Here is an 11023-nt window from a genome sequence, read left to right as displayed (position 1 = left end):
GTTAAAAGCACGGTGCCTCATGTGCACGTCATGAGTTTGAACCATATACCGAAAATTTCTCGGTTATCAAATAAAATTATAAAGGAGCCTTTGCTTTTCAGGCTTATCTATGTTCAACGTAAAGCATATTGTCAGATAAGGCATGTGTTAAGAGTTGCCCATATTAATGGAAGAAGTTCCTACACTGATACACTGCCTGCTTTCTGTCTAATATATAAGCAGCAAGAGTAGCATGTAAAACTCTCACCGGTGCATTTGTTGTTGCATGGGTTAAATCACCATTGCAGTTTTTGAGTGACCTTCATTACCTTGAACTTCAAGTATATTTTCTTGGGAAGTGCAATGATAGCCATACAGCAGTACTATTCTATTAGCTTGTAGCACTTATTCTACTAGTTTCGCCGCTGCATAATTATTAGCCAACGACTGCAGACTCAACACACACAGAAAATTACATCTTAAGGACAGAAGAAGACATTTTAGTCAAGAAATTCAGATCGAACTTAGCTAAGTTAGACCTATGATCACTACTAGAATAAAAAAGTTTTTTTCCCATTGACATTCAGTGAGAAATTTGTGCTATAAAATATGATTTTACCACCTCATTCCCGCCGAATAATCTCTTTCAGTGGGAAAACGCATGGTGGGAAACAAGTTTCCAATAAAATGCTGGGAAACTTCACAATTTTTCCGTGTGAAAACTCTACATCTAAGATTTTCCCACCAACATTCAATGGGAAATCAATGAGAAAATAGTGATTTTTTGTAGTGGATTTTCGATACCGTGAGATCTTTAATTTCCCAAAGAAGGAGGATTGAGCCTTTGATTTGGTCGTGGTGCAGGTTACCTCAACTAAACCATCAGATCTGAAAAGTTTAATGTCATTTCCATTGAGGCTTTACTCTAGACCATACATAGATAAAGACTTTAACACAAGTTTAAAGGTTAGATTTAATCACCAAGTCTACAATTTCAGTCACCTTATAATAATTCGGCCCAGCCAAAAGGATATGATATCTAGCTGAGATGGATAGACCAGCAACTGAAGTGAACCATTCACTAAATCCATCATGCGGGCTTACAATTCCAAGATGCATGACAAAGGTAACAAAAAAGGAAAAATACATGCTTTATTCAATACGAGTTGTAATCAGCTTAATCAGCTAGAAACTTATATCAAAACATATCTATCTACTCTTCACATTAAAGGAGAGTGGGTGGGGATACTGGGCGTTCAAGTCAATGTGCTATTCATCATCTTCTAGCTTCAGTGCTGTTTCAAACTTCATGATCATACATCAGTCATAATCTGCTTTGAACTTGGAACAATCAAAAGTGCATCCTGCCAAAAAAACAGAAACTAATTCAGGTACTATTGACTGTATCTGCAGTTATACGATTTCAGTTTTTTTCTTTGGGAAGTGGAGCACACGTCACGTATTACATCACCATATTCACAAAAAAAATAGGTAAACAACTGAGCATTGCCACCACTTCCATTTCTGTAAGTTCATCTACACAACAACGCCTTAACACCCATCGAGCAAGTCATAACCGAGAAATCAGAGTCTATTATCTTCAATTAAACACTAAGAGTAGCACCATGCAAAGACAATTAACCATCATGGGATAGCATAGTCAACCTTACAACTTGCAGAGAAGTCAGAGCAGAATCAACTAAATCCTACTTAATATGCTGCAACAGAAAATCATAATTCTCTTTATACTGGAAAAACAGGAAAGTACAAAGACAGGAATCTTGAAGTTGGTTAAGGACAGGATTAGTAAATTCTAGCCTACAGTTAACTTGGGTCCCTTACATATTTCTTAATTAAAGTTGGACTTGACTAGTACACTTGGTTTTCTCTTAGCTCAATTACATCATTCTACATGAGTAATTATATAACTGCGTTTACAGTTCCACCAAACCCCAGAATTACTCAAAGAAAATGATATAATCTTATTTTTCATTCTTCATCAAAACCTGGCATATTACCATTCCTGCTGGTGTTTGAAGCAGAATTCCACGTTTGAGATTTAAAGAAATCATAATCGTTGGTAAGTGGTAACCATGTCATTAGCAGAATTAAAAACCAAAAGTGGTGTACAAGGTAGAAAAACTTGTGAAGTGCATAAGTTAAAAGGCTCAGAATTTCCAACAACCCATCATCATAAGGAGCTGGATCTCCTTGCTTATAAACAGTCACCAAACTTTAATAAAACCTCGGAAAGCTTGATAAAGCAATGAACAAAGGGAACTTTGTGAAACTCAAGACAAACAAGTTCACTGAAAGGAAAGATTAGAAAAGATTCTTTGGCACGCTGCAGATGGCTCTGGGAAGCAGCAAGGAGCCTTGGAGTTGGAAGAGGGCAGCGGCAGAGAAACTGGGGCTAAGGACTACGGATTTCTTTACTCTGTTGATCATGAATGAAATTGAAAGTGAGAGAAAAACCTAACTTAGTACGTACTAATTTTGTATAATATAAAATGTGTAATAGTATGCAGAAATTAAAATAATCATATTAGTTAGGTAATCGGATTACTTAGAAAGTACTAATTTTGTATAATAAAATGTATATTAGTATTTTAAAATTAAAACAATACTAGTTAAGTATTCGGTTTAAACCAGATATTTTAAGAAAATCAAGTGCTGAACCAGGTACACTGATAATTTAAAAGGAAGAACTGAATGACGAACCGATTTTCCAGTTTTTGTTGCTCTCATTTTGGGAAGTTGGTTTAGGTTTGGTTTTGAACAACCCTAATTCCAACCTATAAGAAAGTGTGCTTCTAATACACTTTATTTTTTATACATTAGGCATATGTTTAAACATGTACGTACTTATCAAAACCAAATGCTCTAAGTATGTACGTGGAGTATAGCAGGTCGAGAATTGGTTATGCAAGAGCTCTAGCAAGAAAACAGAGAGGGCTATACTTTACACGTTAGGAAATGCGCACTTTAAATCTAAGGCATCCAATTTGTAGGCACTTACAGTAAAGCAAGATCCACTTCTATGTCATCTTGAAGGAGAGAACTGGCAGAAGATCCATCATTTTCCTTGAGCTGCCATTCTCTTGCGTATTTCGAATGCTGTATTGAATATCCCAAGGGTTGGCTGGTTGCACACATAGCACTTCTTATTCTTTGCATGGTGCTGTTAACCACAACCACCAAAAGGAAAAAAAGATTAACTTGCAATCCGCACATAAGATACAAATAGAAGTGAAACATAGCTGTGTGCACTAGGTGACAGTAGCTCAAACTGATTTCAATAGTCTCTATTGCTTGCCAAAAGTCCAAACCAATACAAGAGGCAGATTTTACTTAAATAAAAAAGGTAAATTAAAATACTTGCTGCAGCAGTAACTCGTGCCTATTTCAATTGGTACTTCCATTATATACTAGTGTCCATAGAAAAAGGCACCAAGAAGTCTTTTACAGCCATCTCAATCTTTCACTCTGTTGCAATTCCTTATTTTAGGTGGCTTTGGGGAAATGGAAAGGTACATAAAAGGGGTTCTTGTTCAGAGACCCCATGAAGAGTAAAAGGTAATTGAAATTACCTTTAATGCGCAATGCTCACAGAAATAATGCTTGCATTTGGTCACAACAGGATCAACAAAAGGCTCTCTGCAGATAAAACAAGCAAATGGTAATGCGTCATCGTCATCGTCATCTTCATCACTCTTCTCTGCATCCTCGTCATCCTCCTCGAGCATCCCCATGGCCAATTTTCTTTTCCTCTCTTTCTCAGCTTCCTCCCACTCCTTTTCCATCTGCCAACCAGACTTATAATCTCCACGGTCATGCATAAATTTGCAGGAGTCCCCGTATCCACAATATCCTGTCTCTTTGTAGTCCTTACAGATATCTGGTTGATAGTCAAACCTTGCTGAAACTCTGATGTGAGCAGAAGCCCTCAGAGGTCCATGCGCTCCACCAGCTTTCTCACTAGAAATCGTATGTTCTCTTCTCAAACCAGCTCTATAATCAGTATATTGATTCATACCCTTGTAAAATTTCTCATCACCGCCTGTCTTGCTTTTTCCCTTTAAAGCCTCCTCTGCCTGCTTCAGAGCCTTTTCCCGAATGGCCCGGGCATCTCTAGAGAAATGAGTCTCGGTTTCTAAAGTTGCTGTTGCTCTACTATCATTTTGAACTTGAATCTCCTTTGAGGACTCAAAATGAAAACGAGAGGATTTTGAATCCACATTGGATTCGGTATCCTTGTTCGACTTTGAAGGTCCGGTTGAAAAGTGTAGCTTATTATTAGCAACCGCTGGCTTCTTCTTGGTATAAATGACTGAACTATCACCTCCTGCATCTTCATTCTCCTCCTCTTCAACCGTAGGACGCTTTCTGATATTTTTACCCTTGGATGGTTTTTTGAAAAAATTGCATACTGCAAATAGAAGAAAGGATACAAAAACATATTGAGCAAAAGTAAAACGCGACAGTAAATTGACAAGAGATGGCAGAAGCCAGCTAGAAGAGAAAAGGAACTTAGGATTAATATTTGCTAGCGTAGAATACATATATATACATGTATCTATACATATACATACACACACACATCATGCGAACACAGGGATACTAACAAAAACGGTACTGATTGGAACATTAGTTACAGTCATCTCCAGTGCAAAACTCGAGAGAATCACTTGTGACAACAAACATATGGACTTGAAAAAAATCGTATCATTGCAACCAGAGAAACAAGTTGGATGAATTATGTTTCCATACTAATTTGCCTGTAGAGCCTTTTATAAATCTAATATTTTGTGCTTGACAACACGTAAAGGTTAAAAGCTTAATCTAAATATTAGAACTTGTATAGCTCAATTTAGTTCTAAACTACCAATCTCGCTATAATATTATACAAAATTATATTTTTTGAAATGGACAAAATTATATTCTGATTTCATTGCACAGGGACAACCACTTATTGTTTCTGGCCTTCAGCTCAGGTCAGAACTTGGTAGATATTTTGTACTTTGTTCAAAAAGTTACTGTTATGACAAAAATTAATAAAACAAAAGTTTAACATTGTCCAAGCAGCTAAAATTCTACTGTTTTTCAATTAACTAACAGTAGAGTGAAAAATCTATGACCAGATGCCAGTAACCACAAATAAATTGGGTGGGATTGTTTCCAATTGAGAAAGAGGAGGTGAGATCCTCTTACCGGGAATGGAAGAAGATGGAGCTGTTACCGCTTCAGCTTCAACAGCATTTGAATCACATGCTGGAGTATCTGAATTCTCCATCTGATAATACAAAGCATTGGAAAAAGGGACAAAGAAAGGGCTTCGGTTAGCAGCAGTGTTTTGGACAGCGCGCGGCGACAAGGGCCTGCCTCGCTTTAAGGCGCGGCGCGCGGCGAGGCGCTCGCCTTTTTGAAGTGCGGCGCCAATAAATACCAAAAAATTAAAATATTTAATTGCATATGTAAATAATCAAAATCTCACTAGCAATAACATATTAGCAAATATTTCAATTCAAAAATTAAAAGTAGATAGTAGATACTAAAAGTCTAGAACTTGAATGAGTCAATGACTCAATAATTCATAAGTGACAAGACAAGCAATACTAAAATTCAAGCAATAGTGCAATACTAAAAGTCCATTCAAATTCAAGATCTTCAAGATTTCCAAATTCTTGATATCCAAGATCCTCACTGGCGCAGTTGAGGAAAAAAAAAACAGAGGAGAAAAAAACAGAGAAAAAAACAGAGGAGAAAAAAAAACAGAGGAGAAAAAACAGAAAAAGAAGAGAATAGAAGAAGGAAAAAAAAATGCAGAGGTGGCCGGAAATAGAGCAGTTGTCGCCGGAAAAAAAGAAGAAGAACAGAAGAAGAAGCAGAGGTCAAAAATACAGGAGGAAGAAAGAAGAACTGAAGAAAAAGGAGGAGAAAGAGACGTACCTGAAAACCTTGAAGGAGAAGAGAGGAGGAGGCAAAAAAAAACCCTAGCTGCTATTTTTCTTTTGTAAATAAGTTTCATTTAAGTCCTCCACTTCTTTTAATTGCTTCTTTTTTTTTTCAAAAGGCATCTCGCCTTGGCGCCATTAGCGCCTTTGGCGCGCTTTTTGAAGGTCTGCTCGCCACAGCCATAAAAGGCGCTACAGCTTCGCCTCGCCACGCCTCTCGCCTTTGGCGAGATGGCGCTCACCTTTCACAACACTGGTTAGCAGAATTTGAGGGGAGGGAAGGGTGATGGAATGAAAATGAGGAAGAAGGGAACTTACAGCTCTGATTTTGCTCTGCAAAAGAGACGGTCGAGTAGTTTACCACAGTCTAACCAAGAGCGGATTCACGATTTGGAGATTCCGGGTACCACACTGCTTTGAACATAAACATGTTATCAATTACATGGTCAAAATAGAGAATACATTTGGTTAATAATCACTTATGTTGGGCTCTGGTTCCGGTTATTCATCTTTTCGGTTTATATAGACAAATCGATTGAGCCAAATAAATTAATAACAGCAAAAACCTAAAACAAATAAACTTCAGTAATATTTCTAATATCACAACTATATATCATCCATTTATGATTTGAGAAAAAATCACCTTAATAAAGTTAGAACCAGTATGATTAGTGAACCCTGCAAATACAATAGATGCATTCACATCAAGACATTGACTAGTTCTCATTTTTCTCATTTTTAGAGGAATAGATGTAAACAGAAGATTATCAAGGACAAACAAATAATATTCTTTCAATCATATTTTAAACTTCTGTTTTTTCTCTTCTATTCCAACTCTTAAAAGCACCTTACATATTTCTTTGTCCAGTTTTGAACAAAAGGTGCAGATGAGCTTCTGCTCAATCATTCTCAGCTTTCAAGCTAATATGTGTTGTCTCCTTCCTCATCCTCTTTTCAGAAGCATTTAAATTAATGAAGTTTAGATGTAGCTTTCTGTTCAAGGAAAATTGTTGTGTCATGTAGTACAACAACAACACACACAGTGTAATCCCACAAATGGGGTCTGGGGAGGGTGGAGTGTACGCAGACCTTACCACTACCGAAAAGCCGTAAAAACATGGAGAAACTACTGCATATACAGATTGCAGAATAAAAAGAAACAAATAAATAGAAGAAGAGAAACTAAAGCAGTTCAAAGGAAAGAGCAACTAAATCACTCTGAAAACGGCAAACTAGCACAAAACCTTGGAAAAAGTGATGCGTGAAAAATTTGATAGACCCTGCCATATAGAGACAAGTTCTGAATTTAGTTCTAGGTGCTTATTCTCTAGCTTTCAAATGCTGCAGGGAAGTGATAGGAAAGATAAATTTTTCTATGATGCTGATGACCAACACTACATACCTCGAGCTTTACTGATGGATCTAGAGCCTAGAGTCATTAATGGTATCCAAAATGGCGAATATAGAATCTTTATAACCATGAGAATATATTCATCGCAGATTGCAGAGGTGGTGCTGGAAATAATGGGCAAGCGGATATCATCAGGTACTTCTTTTAGTATTTAGATAGTTCTCGTTTTGTACACGCACTACGACTATAACTTTATAAAAAAGATATCCACGTAAGCGATAGCTCTTATTTGGTTTGGTGATAAACGGAGTACCTTCCAGATCTAAGACATGGCATGTACAGAAAGAAAAAGAGTTACTTTGGGCAGGAACAAGAATCCAATGTCACTGCATAGTATTCAAAAAATGTTCTTGAGGTGCTTTTTGACTCTTAAAATCTTGTTAACCTGAAAATTGCAATAGAAGTTTCTACTTTGTCTATTGCTATGTGGGTATGAATAGTCAAAATATGCATCTATTGGGAGGTACATAGATTAATGCAATAAATTGGCTCATGCAACTTTAGTCTTTGGATGCAGTACCAAACCTGCAGTAACTTTAGTCTTTGGATAGAGTACCAAACTTGCAGTAACTTTCTGTTACCCTACATCTGAGAGATTTGGATTCTACAGCTACATTTCAAACTTAAATTAGTTAGTTCTGAGATACTTGGGCGAGTTGTTCGCTAAGTATTTCGATAAAATCGTTGTTTAATCAGGGTAAGCAATATGAGGAGGACCTGATGGACATGATTGACCGGGAAGCAGATGGAAGTGGCAGTCTCAAGGAACAGGCTCAGGTTGATTCCTTTTGTAGGGTTGGTGCAGATTGTGATAATGTCAGGAAAATGAGTGGTTGATGGGACCAACTATAAGAGTTTTTGTGAATATCTAATTTTTTCTGTCTAATGACCGTCTTTAGTGCACGTATGTGCTCGTATCTTTTGGAGGCTCTGAACAATCGCTACAGGAAAAAGCTTGTTCAAACCTACAGTGTATTTCCTAACCAAAATGAGACAAGTGATGTGGTTGTGCAGCCTTACAATTCCCTTTTAACACTCAAGCGAATGACACTGAATGCAGATTGTGTAGTTGTCCTTGATAATACTGCACTCAACAGAATTGCTGTAGAAGGTCTGCATGTTACGACTCCCTCCTTTGCTCAAACAAATTCATTAGTTTCCACGGTAATGTCAGCTAGTACAACTACCCTATGTTATCCTAGATACATGAACAATGACTTGGTTGGGTTCCTTGCGTCCTTAATACCAACACCAAGATGCCATTTTCTAGCGACAGGATATACACCGCTCACTGTGGAGCGCCAAGTAAGCTTTCTGTTTCTTGAACTAGTGACCTTTCGTTAGTGTTACATTGAAATCATAACTTGTTGGCGATTATCATACTGTATAAACAATGACTCTGTTAATAACTGAATTTGGTTTATTCTCTAAGGGATCATTTGGTATGCGGGACAAGCATAAATAGTCTGGGATAAAAATTTATTACTGCCTTATTACTTGTTTGGTTACTAATTCTGGGATAAGTTATAACAGGATTAGAAATGAAATAGTACCAGGATAAGTTATCCCTACTAGATGGTGGAATAATAGTACCAAGATTATTTATCCCCGGATAAAACGATGAAAATGACAAATATACCCCTCAAATCCTTTTTCTACAAAGCAAGGTGGAAGGTATTTTTGTAAACAAACAACTTCTTCTTAGAAATTGTCCAATGCATATTATTTGTAATACAACAAATCAAACGGTCAATAAGAAATAATACCAGGATAACTAGTCTTCAAGCCAAACGACCCCTAAAAGAAAAAACAATCAATATAGACTTAAGTAACCAACCGTCAACTGATTATTCGATGCTTTTATTGTCTAAAACTAAGAAATTGAATCTTAGATCCTATAGCTGAGAAGTAGTAAATGCAGTCCATTAAGCTGTTAAACATATTGTAAAACCCCATCTATTACTCTATTGGTTTGCTTTTCTTTTCTAAAGTAGAACATAACACGGAGAAACCGAATTAGAAGAAAGAGTGAGATAGCATACCAATAAAAAGGGCAGGCAGGAAGGAAATTTCAAGGCGACAAGGGATGGGGATTTGCCGGAGGGGTTTTTTTCTTTTCAGGGCAGAGATAATGGGTTTGGGAAAGAAAATAAATTAGGACTATATATTATACACTACTCTGACAGAGAAAAAGAAAGAATATACGGCCTCAATACAATACACTGCACTCAGATAATTAAATTTTAGTTTACGGAAAAGGGTCAAAATTACCCCCTAAACTTTTAGAAATTATTTATTCATATCCTTCGCTATATCATTAGGTCAATTATATCGTTACCGTTATACTATAGTTCAAATTTACTCCTAATCTAAACGGACTGTCACGTGTCCTAATCCTACACGCCCAACCCATTACCCCAAAATAATTTTTTACCCCACCCAAATAAACCCAACCCAACCCCGAGGAAATTATTTCATCCAACCCGTTAACAATGAATATGCCTCATATTTTAAAGTTTTTGCACACTTTATAGAATTGACTTTGATAAATTCCTATACACAATCAGATATGGTTGCAGCAAGTATTCGTGATGCGAATAAGTTCTATCAAGGAACTTTTATGTACTTGTGATCTCAAATTACCTGGAGCTTGTGCCTTGGCTTCAAAATTTTCAGCATCTGACGGAACTAGAAAAACATCAAAACAGAAAAACAGAAACCAAAAGCAGGGATTAATCTTGAAAAGGCATGGATATAACGGGTTGGATGAAATAATTTCATCCGGGTCCAGTTGGATTTATTTGGGTGGGGTAAAAAATTATTAGGGGGAAATGGGTTGGGGGGTCATACGTGCCAGTGCATTTAGATTAAGGGTAAATCTGGCCCATGGTATAACGGTAGGGTATAATTGGCACAATAGTATAACGGTAAAGGCATAATTGGTCCAATAGTATAACGAAGGGTTTGAATAAATTATTTCTCAAAGTTTAGGGGTAATTTTGGTCCTTTTCCGTAATTAAATTTTAGTTTATATACACACATAGCTAACTTTTTTCACACATGATTCATACATACGATATACAATACGAATGGATAGATGTTTTTTAAAGCCACATGGTTTTTTGTAATTAAAAAATAAGGTAAATGATTTAAAAAAAAACGGCCGCGAAAAGGGTGTATTTGCACCGTATGTGTAATTGTTGGGTATATTTGTACTATTTTGTAACAGCAGGGGTATATGTACACTACTTTTTTAACGAGGGGCATATCTGTCTAAATCGTAAAGTTGGGGGGTATATTTGCACTCTGTCCTATAATAATACACACTTACCGTAAATAAGATATCAATATTATATAAAAGTGTATAATAGGGTATAACAGATGTTTATACACATTTTTACACTATTATATAATATTATATTAATGTATAGTACAAAATTGAGTTTTATCTCCTACGAACGTCAACCCATGAAACTTCATCTGAAATGGGTCAAAAACAATATCAAATAGCTCAAACTTTCATTGAGTAACTTTAAATTTTAACCACAACTTCGAAATGACATCCTCAACGAATCTCAGCTATCAATTTATCAAAAAGTAGTAAATTGGTCTGCGCTTTGTGTTGTTATTAAAATCTTATTAAATTATGAAATGATTTTTTTTTTTAATATCTAAAGAC

General features: G+C 36.4%; 1 protein-coding gene across 12 annotated transcripts; it reads right to left on the bottom strand.

Moving 5' to 3' along the window:
* Nucleotides 1-1034: 1034 nt before the first annotated feature.
* LOC132621144 (zinc finger CCCH domain-containing protein 1) lies at nt 1035-10138 on the bottom strand. Of its 12 annotated transcripts, XM_060335298.1 has the most exons (8): nt 9387-9482; nt 6577-6611; nt 6252-6344; nt 5929-6175; nt 5191-5272; nt 3570-4408; nt 2999-3160; nt 1035-1343 (listed from the first exon to the last, which is right to left on the bottom strand). In XM_060335298.1, the coding sequence occupies exons 5-7, from the start codon at nt 5270-5272 to the stop codon at nt 3056-3058; spliced, it is 1026 nt and encodes a 341-aa protein (XP_060191281.1). In that variant the 5' UTR covers nt 5929-6175; nt 6252-6344; nt 6577-6611; nt 9387-9482; the 3' UTR covers nt 1035-1343; nt 2999-3055. The 12 variants fall into 12 exon arrangements, with proteins under 12 accessions (XP_060191281.1, XP_060191280.1, XP_060191275.1 ...); XM_060335297.1 differs by lacking the exons at nt 6577-6611; nt 9387-9482 and adding an exon at nt 9988-10138; XM_060335292.1 differs by lacking the exon at nt 6577-6611 and having other exon boundaries at nt 9387-9544.
* Nucleotides 10139-11023: the final 885 nt, after the last annotated feature.

The sequence above is a fragment of the Lycium barbarum genome, chromosome 12 (genome assembly GCF_019175385.1).
Source record: "Lycium barbarum isolate Lr01 chromosome 12, ASM1917538v2, whole genome shotgun sequence".
In the NCBI taxonomy this organism is placed as follows: Eukaryota; Viridiplantae; Streptophyta; class Magnoliopsida; order Solanales; family Solanaceae; genus Lycium; species Lycium barbarum.
The sequence above is the reverse complement of the archived record's forward strand: the minus strand, read 5'-3'. Positions and strand labels throughout refer to the sequence as shown.